The sequence below is a fragment of the Mandrillus leucophaeus genome, unplaced genomic scaffold (assembly GCF_000951045.1).
Source record: "Mandrillus leucophaeus isolate KB7577 unplaced genomic scaffold, Mleu.le_1.0 Scaffold4, whole genome shotgun sequence".
NCBI lineage: Eukaryota > Metazoa > Chordata > Mammalia > Primates > Cercopithecidae > Mandrillus > Mandrillus leucophaeus.
The window spans coordinates 7,900-22,466 of record NW_012104253.1 but is presented as its reverse complement, the minus strand read 5'-3'; the positions used below and the strand labels follow the sequence as shown (position 1 = coordinate 22,466).

At 43.4% G+C, this 14,567-nt stretch overlaps 1 protein-coding gene across 1 annotated transcript in view; it reads right to left on the bottom strand.

Annotated features, from left to right (window-relative positions):
• Window positions 1-14,567, bottom strand: part of PPP1R13B (protein phosphatase 1, regulatory subunit 13B) — a 63,183-nt gene that overhangs the window by 42,503 nt on the left and 6,113 nt on the right. Inside the window, exons 2-3 of the mRNA XM_011991568.1 lie at window positions 9,711-9,830; window positions 3,385-3,461 (exon numbers count right to left, since the gene is read on the bottom strand). Of these exons, the coding sequence (XP_011846958.1) occupies window positions 3,385-3,461; window positions 9,711-9,830 (197 nt within the window). The remainder of the gene's footprint in view (window positions 1-3,384; window positions 3,462-9,710; window positions 9,831-14,567) is intronic.

Below are 14,567 nucleotides of genomic sequence, written 5' to 3'. Positions count from 1 at the left end.
TCCCTGAAGTTCAGGTCATGGTAATTCCTTCTTTCCTCCCTCCCTTCCTCCCTCCTTCCCTCCCTCCTTCCTTCCTTCCTTTCTTTCATTCATTTGTTTTTTTGTTTTTGGAGACAGAGTCTTGCTCTGTCACCCAGGCTAGAATGCAGTGGTGCAATCTCAGCTCACTGCAACCTCCATCTCCTGGGTTCAAGCAATTCTCCTGCCTCAGCCTCCCGAATAGCTAGGATTACAGGCACCTGCCATCATGCTCGGCTAATTTTTGTATCTTCAGTAGAGAGAGGGTTTCACCATGTTGGCCAGGTTGGTCTAGAACTCCTGACCTCAGGTGATCCGCCTGCCTTGGCCTCCCGAAGTGCTGGGATTACAGAAGCGAGCCACTGCGCCCGTCCCATGGTAAATCTTAGAACTCAAAAAGATCTTCAACATTCTGTTGGACAAATAAGCTGTGCTTGCTAAAGTGTAACCTGGATGTTCCCAAGCTTGGCATGGCAACATAGTCACGTGGGGAGTTTTCTAGGCCCCACTCCAGATTTACTGAATGAAAATTTCTACCAGTGGCGTGTGTGCCTCTATTTCTTAAGACATCCTGAAGCAGATCTGCCTGGAAGAACTCTGCAGAGGCTCTGGATTTGCAGTGGACAAATCTCTACTTTAATGATAGAAGGTAGGAATGTGAAGAGGATTTGTGAAACGACTTTTATAAATTAGAGTATAAGGAGGGAGAACCTACAATCTTAACAACAGGAATATTTCTCCCTCAGTGGCAGAAGGATTATGATATTGAAACCAAAGAGAAGAAAATATAATCTAATATACCACATGGCTCTGCAGTGGATAATACCTGCAAAATCTAAAATAATAAAACTACTAAATTGGTTTTCAACTTTATAACCAATCTCCAGACAAAGCACAAAAGGTTTATAGTTAGATAACGATATACAAATATTGTCAACCTTTACAACATAAAAGTTTGGTACAGCTGCAAGAGCTGAAAGGAAGGCAGGGAAGATGGCAGGGGCCTAATATTCTCATTTTATAAAGAGCAAGGTCCAGTGATACTGTTTAAAGTTGATAGTGCAAATAAACAGAGATTTAAGTACATGATGTAGGGTCACAAATATAGCCAATAAAAGAACTAGCAATTCAATAATACGTTGGGAAGTAGAGAGGTGAAGTAATTTGCTCAAATTCAGCTCATTAGAAAGTTCCGAGGCCAGTGGGCTGAACATGGGCCAGTCACACTCTAGACTCCATGCACTTTACCAGTGTCTCATCATGCCCAGCCCTGTGTGAGGAAGGAACTTGCCTAAGCTTAGATGCCTAGTTAGTGTTACAGCACAAAAAGAAACTCAATCTCTAATCTTAAAATTACTTGTTAAAGTTATCTTTAAAATTTTCAGAAAAGACCACATTAAAAATGTCCCTATTGGTTCATTCTTTCAACACATACTAACATTTCTTTTTTTTGAGACGGAGTCTCACTCTCTTGCTCAGGCTGGAATGCAGTGGCACGATCTCGGCTCACTGCAACCTCTGCCTCCTGGGTTCATGCGATTCTCCTGTCTCAGCCTCCCGAGCAGCTGGGACTACAGGCGCACACCACCACGCCCGGCTAGTTTTTGTATTTTTTTGTAGAGACGGGGGTTTCACCAGATTGGCCAAGCTGGTCTCGAACTCTTGACCTTGTGATCTGTGTACCACAACCTCCCAAAGTGCTAGGATTACAGGCGTGAGCTACCACACCCGGCCTCATCTGACTAATTTTATAAAACATTTGATAGAGAGAGGGTCTCACCATCTTGCTCAGACTGATCTCAAACTCCTGACCTCAGGTGATCCACCCACCTTGGCCTCCCAAAGTGCCATTATTACAGGTGTGGGCCACCATGCCCAGCCAACACCAACATTTCTTACAAAGAGCTCCTCCACAGCTCCCCTCACCTATGATCAGCATTCCATCTATTCTCCAAGTCTATACCACAATGATGGAGGAAGACACTGCAGCCCACCATCCATTGTGTCTGTCAAAACCTGACAGAGGATCCAGAACCAACATTGAAGATGCAAAGCAAGTCAGCCTACCCAACTCTTAGCCTACGAGCTAAGCCCATAGCCCATCTGCCGCCACAGAGATGCTGTGGTTACGTGCACAGAGGGCACCCACTGCCTGCTCCAGGAGAGGACATGGCAGCAGCATGTGAAGGGCAGGCGGAAGTCTGCTCCAAAGGAGACGTGATCTGATTCATGGAACATCACGTGAATAGGCAACACGTCTCAGTGACTGCTTTATAACTTCATATGATATTTTGAAATATTCAACAGAAATGACAATATCTACCCCAAAAATAATAATTTAAAAATAAGTTATAACCCAAACTCATTAGTACCAGTAAAAAGCAATCTAAAACAAACAAACAAACAAACAACAACAACAACAAAACCACGGTCTTACTCTGACAAGGCTGAAGTGCAGTGGTACAATCATGACTCACTGCAGCCTCAAACTCCTGGGCTCAAGTCATCATCCCACCTCAGCCTCCTGAGTAGCTGGGAGTACAGGTGGATGCCACCACATCTAATTTTTTTTTTTTTTTTTTTTTTTGAGATGGAATTTCACTCTTTTTGCCCAGACTGGAGTGCAACGGTACGATTTTGGCTCACTCCAACCTCCGCCTCCTGGGTTCAAGCGATTCTCCTGCCTCAGCCTCCCAAGTAACTGGGATTACAGGTGCCCGCCACCATGCCCAGCTAATTTTTTTTGCATTTTTAGCAGAAACAGGGTTTTACCATGTTGGTCAGCCTGGTATTGAACTGACCTCAGGGGATCCGCCTGCTTTGACCTCCCAAAGTACTGGGATTACAGGCATGAGCCACCATGCCTGGCCACATCTGACTTTCCTTTTTTCTTTTTTTTTGACATGGAGTCTCACTCTGTTGCCCAGGCTGGAGTACAGTGGCACGATCTTGGTGCACTGCAACCTCTGCCTTTCAGGTTCCACCAATTCTCCTGCCTCAGCCTCCCGAGTAGCTGGGACTACAGGCGCACGCCACCACACCCGGCTAATTTTTATATTTTTTGGTAGAGACGGGGTTTCACCAGATTGGCCAAGCTGATCTCGACTCCTGACTTCGTGATCTACATGCCTCGGCCTCCCAAAGTGCTAGGATTACAGGTGTGAGCCACTGCACCTGGCCTCATCTGACTAATTTTTAAAAACCTTTTATAGAGAGAGGGTCTCACCATCTTGCTCAGGCTGATCTCAAATTCCTGGCCTCATGTGATCCTCCCACCTTGGCCTCCCAAAGTGCTGCGACGACAGGTGTAACCCACTGCACCTAGCCATCAATTTTTAAAATTCAATTTAATTCACTCTCACTTACCCCATTTTCAGTGCGTTTTTCTCCAGGTACATTTGTTACATTTCTCTGAGTTCGTTGCTCTTGGGTCTGACGGCCACCTAAAGAAATAAAAGAACCAAACTCACCGAAAGGCATATTAGAAAAAAGTAATATTCTCCCATTTCTTCATGTATTCAAATATTTATTGAACACAAGTGTAAAATACCAGGCTGAGAAATTCAAGACTTTAGTACAGTTGAAAAAATGGTCTTGCAATTAATCTTTTATAAAAGTTGTTTAGGCCGCCCTCAGTGGCTCACACCCATAATCCCAGCACTTTGGGAGGCCAAAGCAGCAAGACAGCTTGAGCCCATGAGTTCTCGACCAGCCTCAGCAACATGGGGAGAATTTGTCTCCACAATAAATTTTTTTAAATTAGCCGGGTATGGTGGTACACCCTGTAGTCTCAGCTACTTGGGGTGCTAAGGCAGGAGAAGGACTTGAGCGAGAGAGGTCGAGGCTGCAGTGAGCCAGAATTGGGCTACTGTACAATCTTGCTCTGTTGCACTCTAGCCTGGGCAACAAAGCAAGACCCTGTCTTAAAAAAATAAATTAAAAATAAATGAAATAAAGCTGTTTAAATGAAATCTTTTCTTTTTACATGCTATCTCAGAATCTTGAAATTGACTTGTTATCAAAAGGCTTTTAACACTTTAAAATGAAGAAGATGGTAAATTTTAAGTGTATTTTATCACTATTAAAAATAAAAATTTGGGGCTGGGCAAGGTGGATCACGTCTGTATTCCCAGCACTTTGGGAGGTGCTGGGATTCTCTCAAGGTGGGAGGATCACTTGAGCTCAGGAATTCAAGACCAGCCTGGGCAACATGGCGAAAATCTGTCTCTACAAAAATAAAATACAGAAAGTAGCCAGGCATGGTGACATGTGCCTGTAGTCCCAGCCACTCAGGCGGCTGAGGAGAATAGCTTGAGCCTAGGAGGTAGAGACTGCAGTGAACCATGATCGCGCCACTGCACTCCAGTCCAGGTGACAGTGAGACCCTGTCTCAAAAATAAAAGATAAAAATTTGGCATTCATATTACCAAGAGGGGAAAAAAGAGAAAAATTTTTTCAAAAAGGCATTTACAGCCAGGCGTGGTGGCTCATGCCTGTAATCCCAGCACTTTGGAAGACTGAGGCGGGCAGGCTGCTTGAAGCCAGGAGTTTTGAGACCAGCCTGCCCAACATGGCAAAACCCTGTCTCTAGTAAAATTACAAAAATTATCCAGGCATGGAGGCGCACACCTGTAATCCCAGCTACCTAGGAGGCTGAGGCAGGAGAATCACTTGAACCCGGGAGGGGGAGGTTGCAGTGGGCTGAGATAGTACCACTGCACACTAGCCTGGGCGACAGAGTGAGACTCTGTCTCAAAAAAAAAACCAAAACCAAAAGCAAAAAAAAATACAAAAGGCATCTGCATTAGGGCCAGGCATGGTGGCTTATGCCTGTAATCCCTGCACTTTCAGAGGCCAAGGCAGGAGGATCACTTGAGACTAGGAGTTCAAGACCAGCCTGGGCAACAGTGTGAAACCCTATCTTTACCAAAAATACAAAAAATTTAGCCAGGCACGGTAGCACACACCTTTGGTCCCAGCTACTTGGAAGGCTGAAGTGGGAGAATCACTTGAGCCCAAGAGGCAGAGGTTGCAGTGAGCCAAGATCACGCCACTGCACTCCAACCTGGGTAACAAGTGAAATCTTGTCTCAAAAAAAAAAAAAAAAAAGGCCTTCACTAACAGAGTTAAAACTGAGACAGGGGCTGGAGGTGGTGGCTCACGCCTGTAATCCTAGCACTTTGGGAGGCCAAGGTGGGCAGATCACGAGGTCAGGAGATTGAGACCATCCTGACCAACATGGTGAAACCTCATCTCTACTAAAAATACAAAAAATTAGCCGGGTGTGGTGGTGCACACCTGTAGTCCCAGTTCCTCAGGAGGCTGAGGCAGGGGAACTGCTTGAACCTGGGAGGTGGAGGTTGCAGTGAGCTGAGATTGCACCACTGCACTCCAGCCTGGTGACAGAGTGAGACTGTCTCTAAAAAAAAAAAAAAAAAAAAAAGAAAGAAAGAGAAAGAAAAAGAAAAAAAGAATATTAATAAGCTGAAGGGAGGAGTATAGTGAGCAAAAGCAAAACAAAACATGAGACAGCATCCAATAAGCTACTCTCTATGCCACCCTTTTAGGCAGAGGTAAGGCGCAGAGGGTAGAGTGTTACAGGTAGGGAAGATGGAATTCTGAGTCGGGGCATGAAAGAGAGTGAATGTACAGCTCCTGGGCTCATGCAATCCTCTCACCTCAGCCTCCCAAAGTGCTGGGATTACAGGCATGAGCCACCGTACCCAGCCCATTTCCAAACTTTATTTTATTTTATCTTATTTTTTGAGATGGAGTCTCGCTCTGTCCCCCAGGCTGGAGTGCAGTGGTGCGATCTCGGCTCACTGCAAGCTCTGCCTCCCAGGTTCACGCCATTCTCCTGCCTCAGCCTCCCCAGCAGCTGTGACTACAGGCGCCCGCCACCAGGTCCGGCTAATTTTTTGTATTTTTAGTAGAGATGGGGTTTCACCATGTTAGCCAGGATAGTCTCAATCTCCTGACTTCGTGATCCTCCCGCCTTGGCCTCCCAAAGCGCTGGGATTACAGGCATGAGCCACCATGCCTGGCCGATTTCCAAACTTTATAAAGTGAGAAAAAAAGTAACCTCTCCTCAGGACATTAAGAATTAGGTGCATATTAATAAGTAAAAGGTAAGACTTTTTATTTAAGTATAGCTAGTTGAGGGAGGGTATAGGTCTCTGCAGAGCTCAGGTAGAGAGTTAAAATAAACCCTTAGCACTAAAGCAGCACTTCAACTGTCAACCAGTCTAACCCTTCTCTTCAGGTGGATGTTCCCAAGACAGGGGGGACCCTGGTCTAAGGTAAAAGTAGATGAAGAGTTGAGCCCGGAGCCTTGGTGTCCTGGATCCGGAGGTAATGGTATTCTAAAAGACAGCCTTATAACAATATTTACAGCTACAGAAAGATGATTTTAAAGTAGATAGTAGCTCATCCAAGGGCAAATTTTCCTTTACTATAAAATACAAATAAAGGGGAATAACTTGCAAAACAGAAATAATACTTTTATAAAGGATTGTCCTTTTATTTGCTTGAGTTCATTTTTTTAAATATCAGAAGTAATCCATAATCACTGTTAAATAACAAGTTAAAGGTCTTTTTTTTTTTTTGAGACACAGTCTTGCTCTGTCGCCCAGGCTGGAGTACAGTGGAGTGATCTCAGCTCACGACAAGCTCCACCTCCTGGGTTCATGCCATTCTCCTGCCTCAGCCTCCCGAGTAGCTGGGACTACTGGCGCCTGTCACTACGCCCAGCTAATTTTTTCGTATTTTCAGTAGAGACGAGATTTCACCATGTTAGCCAGGATGGTCTTGATCTCCTGACCTCGTGATCCACCTGTCTCGGCCTCCCAAAGTGCTGGGATTACAGGCATGAGCCACTGCGCCCAGCCAAAGGTCTTTTAACTGTACAGTGTATATGTGTTCAGAAAAAATTTTCTTATTTTCTTTAAATTTTAATTCAAAAATATATAGTATATTCCCATGGTTCAAAAATCAAAAAGAACAAAAAGGTATACAATCAACAACCCTCCCTCCTCTGATCTACAGCCACTTTTCCCTTACCCCCAGGCCAACAACATCCCCAGTTGCGTAGACATCTTTTCAAAACTGCTTTATACATATACACATACAAACAGATATAGATGTACATTACTTTTTGGTCATCTTTCCACAAAAGGCAGCTAAGTGTGCCCATTCTTTTTGCTAATTCATTTAACATGTTTAGGAGATGGTCTGGGTCAGGGCACAGAGGTTCTTCATTATTTACGGCTGCAGAGCATTCCGCTGTGTGGATGGACCCTAATTTATTTAGCTCATCTCTCCTGGTGGACATTTAGGTTGTGTCTACCAGCAATGCTCAGTGAATACCCCTGTTTATATATCATTTTGTATGTGCCAGGGCACAGCTTTAGGATAAATTCTCAGAAATGAAACTGCTGGGTAAAAGGTTTCATGTTTTGTAAGTTTAACAGCTATTGCCAAATTTCCTTCTATAGAAGGTGCCAACTGCCTCCCACAGCAATGCAGAAGACTGCCTGTTTCTCAGCATCCTTGTCAACACTGTGATATTAACTGTTCCAATCTTTGCCAATGTGACAGGTAAAATATAGTATTTCAGGATAGTTTTCTCTGCATGTCTTTTGTTAGGAATAAAGTGAATATCTTTTGATATATCCTAGGGCCATGTATATTTCCTTTTCTGTGAACTGTGTGTGTATATGTTTTTCCTATTATTCTACTAAGTTTTATTTATTTTTTTTTTGAGATGGAGTTTCGCTCTTGTTGCCCAGGCTGGAGTACAATGGTGCGATCTCAGGCTCACTGCAACCTCTGCCTCCTAGGTTCAAGCGATTCTCCTGTCTTGGCCTCCCGAGTAGCTGGGACTACAGGTGCGAGCCACCATGCCTGGTTAATTTTTGTATTTTTAGTAGAGATGGGTTTCACCTTGTTGGCCAGGCTGGTCTCGAACTCTCAACATCAGGTAATCCGCCCCACTCTGCCTCCCAAAGTGCTGGGATTATAGGTTTGAATCACCTCACCTGGCCAAGCTTTTTTCTTATCAAATTTTAGGAACTCTTTACGTGTAAAGGGAATTAGCCCTTTGCAATATGAGCTATAAATGCTACTTCCCAGTTTATAATTTATCTTTTGACTTTTTTTTAGATGTTATTGCCATGCAGTTATTTTTGGTTTTGTTTTATTTACATATATTTTTTGAGATGGGAGTCTCGCTCTGTCGCCCAGGCTGGAGTGCAGTGGCGTGATCTTGGCTCACTACAACCTCTGCCTCCCGGGTTCAAGCAATTCTTCTGCCTCAGCCTCCTGAGTAGCTAGAATTATAGGCGTACACCACCACGCCAGGCTAATTTTTAGTAGAGATGGGGTTTCACCATGTTGGCCAGGCTGGTCACAAACTCCTGACCTCAAGTGATTCGCCTGCCTTGGCCTCCCAAAGTGCTAGGATTATAGATGTGAGCCACCATACCCGGCCTATTTTTATTTTTTTGAGACAGGGTCTCTCTCTGTTGCCCTGGCTGGCTGGAGTGTGGTGGCACAATCACGGCTCACTGCAGCCTTCACCTCTGGCCTCAATCAATCCTCCCACCTCAGCCTCCCAAGTAGCTGAGACTACAGGCATCCACCACCATAACCAGCTAATTTTTTAATTTTTCTGTAGAGATGGGGTTTTGCCATGCTTCACAGGATGGTCTCGAACTACTTGGCTCAAGTGATCTGCCTGCCTCAGCCTTTCAAAGTGCTGAAATTACAAGCCTGAGCCACTGCACCCAGCCTTTGTTTTAAATAATCCATTTATCAGTCTTGTCTTTTACAGTTTAGTGTTACACTTACAAAGGCCTTGTTCACTTTAAAAATAAAAAGATCTCCCAGAGCTTTCTTCTAGTCTTTTCATGGCTTTATATACTTTTAAAATCTAGAGGTTTGACCAATCTGTTATTTAACCAAAAACAATCCCTTTAGCGTGGTGGTGGGTGCCTGTAATCCCAACTACTCGGGAGGCTGAGGCAGGAGAACTGCTTGAACCCAGGAGGCGGAGGTTGCAGTGAGCCGAGACTGCGCACTGCACTCCAGCCTGTATGAGAGTGAGACTCCATCTCCAAAAAAAAAAAAAAACCCAAAAACAATCCCTTTAAACACCAAGTCCCTTTATATATCTGAGTATGTTGTTTAATTAACATTGATGCCTAAAAAGTGTGATGTAATTGGCTGGGTACAGTGGCTGACACCTGTAATCCCAGCACTTTGGGAGGCTGAGGTGTGGCAAATCACTTGAGGTCAAGAGTTCGAGCCCAGCCTGGCCAACATGGTGAAACCCCATCTCTATCAAAAATACAAAACTTAGCTGGGTGTGGTGGCATGCACTGTAGTCCTAGCTACTTGGGAGGCTAAGGCAGGAGAATACCTTAAACCCCAGAGGTGGAGGTTGCAGTTAGCCAAGATTGCGCCACTGCACTCCAGCCTGGGCAACAGAGTGAGACTCCGTCTCAAAAAAAAAAAAAACAGTGCCATAATGGTAAACAACACTAACAGAAGCCAAAGAAACATGAGATACCAACTTTCCCTCTAGCCACTTGCAAGTGCAGGGGTGGGTGTATGTGAATAATATTTATTCCTATTTTTCTTAAATTAACTTTTCTAGCAAAAATTAACAAATAAGGAAGAAAGCATTTATCTACCTTGTTCACTGTTCTCAGTTGGAGAGTCCTCGTGTCGAAGGAAAAATTTCACTTCTTCCCTCCGTGGACCCCATTTCTGAAGATGTTCGTACATCATATGATCGAAGGGTATGGGACGTTCTAGGAAAAAGACCACATCTTTTTTACTCCAGAATTAAAATGACTCCAACAAAAAGTAAATTTTTTAAAAAACTTAAATGAATGTATATATGCACGCATGCATATCTATATGTTAGAATTCAAAGATATTACAAGCACTGAATTTCAACATTAATGAGTAAAAGCAATATGAATGGGAAATAATTTAGGCAACAGATAAACACAAAAAGTATCCATGAAAGCAATTTTGCAACATTAAACAGGGAACACTGAAACCTGCCCTTTACAAAATTTATTTATCACAAAGCATTGTTTCTCCCATTTGTTTTTTTGTTCGTTTGTTTTGAGATAGGGTTTTGCTCTTGCTGCCAAGGCTGGAGTGCAGCGGCACCATCTTGGCTCACTGCAACCTCTGCCTCTGGGTTCAAGAGAGTCTCCTGCCTCAGCCTCCCAAGTAGCTGAAATTACAGGCACGCACCACCACGCCCAGCTAATTTTTTGTATTTAGTAGAGAGAGGGTTTCACCATGTTAGTCAGGCTGGTCTCAAACTCCCAATCCCAGGTGATCCACCCACCTTGGCCTCCTAAAGTGCTGGGATTAAAGGCGTGAGCCACCGCACCCAGCCTATTTTTTTTTTGAGACAGTTTTGCTCTTATCACTTAGGCTGAAGTGCAATCTCAGCTCACTACAACCTCTGCCTCCAGGGTTTGAGAGATTCTCCTGCCTCAGCCTCCTGAGTAGCTGAGATTACAGGCGCCTGCCACCACGCCCAGCTAATTTTTGTCTTTTTAGGAGAGACGGGGTTTTACCATGTTGGCCAGGCTGGTCTTGGCCTCCTGGCCTCAGGTGATCCACCCACCTTGGCCTCCCAAAGTGCTGGGATTACAGGTGTGAGCCACCATGCTCGGCCTCCCATTCTTGAAAGAAACATAAATTGACCAGGCCATGTTATTCCTTAAAATGTCAGGCGTGGCAATCAGAGGTACAAAGGCTGGACAGGGCACTTCCTGGTGACTCAGGCAACATTATTGTGAATGTTTGTCAGTACCAAGCAAATAAAAATAAATGTATTTTAAAAATCAAAGCTTACTCACAATCTCTCACTTCTTTCTTTTTTTTGAGACAGGGTTTTTGCTCTGCCACCCAGGCTGGAGTGCAGTGGTATGATCTCAGTTCACGGCAGTCTCCACCTCCCAGGATCATGTGATCCTCCCACCTCAGCCTCCCAAGTAGCTGAAACTATAGGCACACGCCACTATGCCTGGATAATTTCTGTATTTTTTGTAGGGATGGGGTTTTGCCATGTTGCCTGGGCTAGTCTCCAACTGCTGGGCTCAAGCGATCTGCCAGCCTCAGCCTCCTAAAGTGCTGGGATTACAGGTGTGAGCCACTGTCCCTGGCCAATATCTAACCAATTACTTGAGAAGAGCACTAACCCAGTTGTTGAATTTAAAAGAACCACTTTTATATTTATAATGCATTCCATTTTCCTTCTCTGTGAACTGTCTCAGATACTATGCCTATTTTTCAAAAATCTGGATTGTGGCTGGGCAGGGTGGCTCACGCCTATAATTCTAGCACTTTGGGAGGCCAAAGTGGGCAGATTGCCTGGGGTCAGGAGTTCGAGACCAGCCTGGCCAATTTGGTGAAACCCCATCTCTACTAAAAATACAAAAATTAGCCAGGCATGGTGGCAGGTGCCTGTAGTCCTACCTACTCAGGAGGCTGAGGCAGAAGAATCGCTTCAACCCGAGGTGTAGGGTGCAGTGAGCCAAAATCGAGTCACCGCACTATAGCCTGGGCGACAGAGCAAGACTCCATCTCGGGGGTGTTGGGGCAGGGGGAATCTGGGTTCTTTCTTAGTGATTTAAAGGAGTTCTTTATACTCTGGATACTAATCTCAGGTTGGTTACATATACAGAAAATAAACTTGCCTATTAATTTTGTTGGTATCATTTTTTGTATAGAAGTTTAAAAAATTTAAATGTAAGCAGTTATCAATCTTTTCCAATTTTAGTTTGAGTTTTTGGTATGATAAATCCTATTCTACTCCAAGGTAAAAAAGATATTCTCTTATGTTCTTTCCACAAATTTTAAAGTACAGGTTTTCACTGACTTTATGGAATTTATTTCTGCATTTGGCATAAAGATCTGATTTTATTTTTTTCCTACTTGAATAATCAATGGTCCCAGCATCATTTATTGAATAGTCTATCTATTCTCCACAGCCAAGTAATTGTCACCTCTAATATGTAGCAGGATGTCGTATGTACATGGGATCTTTCTGAGCTGTCTCTTCTATTTCATTGGCTATCCACTTATCACTGTGACAATACCACAACCTTAATTACTAGCATTTTGTAGTAAGTCTTGCTACCTGGTAGATCAATTTCCCTCACATGGCTTAGTTTCAAAATTGTCTTAGTATTTCTCATCCCTTTTTGTCCAGATCTTTTTTAAAAAGGTAGAATTTTGACTGGAACAATATTAATTGATGTATAAATAAACATGGGGAGACCTAATATCTTTCTGATACCAAGTTTTCCGGGCCATGAACATGATTGTGTGCCTTCATTTTTTTCATGCATCTTGTGTTCTTCAATGATGTCTTAAAACGTCTCACCATGGAGGTCTTGCTCATCTTAATTTATCCTCTGAACTTGATTTTCTGTTTTACATGTGCACATTATCATTTAAACATAATTGTTTTATTTTGGAATAATTTGAAATTTATAGAAAAGTTACCAAAATAGTACAAAGAGTTCCTGTATATCCTTCATCCACTTTCCCCTAACACAAACATCTTACTACACAGCTATGGCATACTGCATACACTTCATCCTTGAACACAGGTCTGAACTGCAGAGGTCCATTCACATGTGAATTTTCTTCCACCTCTGCCACCTGAGACGGCAAGACTGACCCTTCCTCTTCCTCCTCCCTCAGCCTAATTCACATGAAGATAAGGGCCAGGTGTGGCAGCTCACGCCTGTAATCCCAGCACTTTGGGAGGCCAAGGTGGGCAGATCACTTGAGGCCAGGAATTCCAGACCAGCCTGGTCAACATGGCAAAACCCCATCTCTACTAAAAATACAAAAAATTAGCTAGGCATGATGGTGCACACCTGTAATCCCAGCTACTTGGGAGGCTGAGACAGGAGAATCACTTGAACCTGGGAGGCAGACGTTACAGTGTGCTGAGATTGCGCCACTGCACTCCAGCCTGGGTAACAGAGCACAACTCTGTCTCAAAAACAAACAAACAAACAAACAAAAAAACCCAAAAAGCCATGAAGGATGAAGGCCTTTATGATGATCCACTTACACTGAATGAATTGTAAATACATTTTCTTTTCCTTGTGATTTTCTTTCTTTTTTTTTTTTTTTTGAGACGGAGTCTCCCTCTGTCACCCAGGCTGGAGTGCAGTGGCCGGATCTTGGCTCACTGCAAGCTCCGTCTCCTGGGTTCACGCCATTCTCCTGCCTCAGCCTCCTGAGTAGCTGGGACTACAGGCGCCCACCACCTCGCCCGGCTACTTTTTTGTATTTTTTAGTAGAGACGGGGTTTCACCGTGTCAGCCAGGATGGTCTCGATCTCCTGACCTCGTGATCCACCCGTCTCGGCCTCCCAAAGTGCTGGGATTATAGGCTTGAGCCACCGCGCCCGGCCATGATCTACTAATTTCTAATAGATACATGCCTACAGATCTCCCATTTTGACGGTGGATTTACAAAATTCCTCCTAATTTTATAAATTTTGACTTTATATTTTTCAGTTTACGTTGTTAAATGTACATCTACTCATGACTGTTTAAGCTTCTTCATACATCACTCCTTTTGTTATGTCCATCTTTATCTTAACAGTTTAACTTTAAATTTTATTTTGCCTGATATTAATGTTGCCAGAAAAGCTTTCTTTTCACCTTTCTCTTCATTTCAACATTTCTGATGATATTATGCTTGTATGTCTGTCTCTTGTAAGCAGCATACAGCTGGATTTTATTTTTCACCCAATCTGTACCTCTGTCTTAATAGGCAAATTTAATCTGTTACAGTTAACATGGTTATGGATATTCTTATATTTAGTTCTCCTGGTTTATTTCAGGTTTTCAGTCTCTTGTCCTTTCTTTTTCTTCCCCCTTTTCTGATTTCTCTTGGATTGATGGAGTTCTCTGTGTTCCCCTTTTCCCACTCCGTTCCACTTGAGGCACAGTTGTAAGCACTTTACAGGCACTATATTATTTAATATTCATTCTTACCAGGAGTAACTCCAGCACCAAGTAGTGAAGCCTGGCCTTGGCTTAACTCAGGTGGAACATACCTTTAGCCCTGCTGCTCCACAGGAACCCAACTCCCAGCCCCGTGGCCTATGTCCAGTGGAGGCCAGCAGAACCACAGTTTTGGTCCTGCTCACTGTCTTGCACTTTTGCTCCACAGAAAGGCTACTCTTCATTGTCATCTATTTATTTTTTTAATGTGAGAATGTCTTTTTAGTTTTTATATATTTTCTCTGAAACTTAGTTTCTTATGAATTTGGAGCAGAAGGAGTGCTTCAAAGCACAAACCTTATGCACCAATTCGGTCAGTCTTAATTATTGAAGTTGGTTTAAATCTTGTACATTCATTGTCCTAATTTTTCAGTTTATTTTGGTTAAACAAGAAAGATTCTCATGATTCCCCTCTATTTCACAGACCTGAACCCTCAAATGGTTATCAAGCTACGTTATTCCATTAAATTTTTTTTTTTTTTTTTTTTT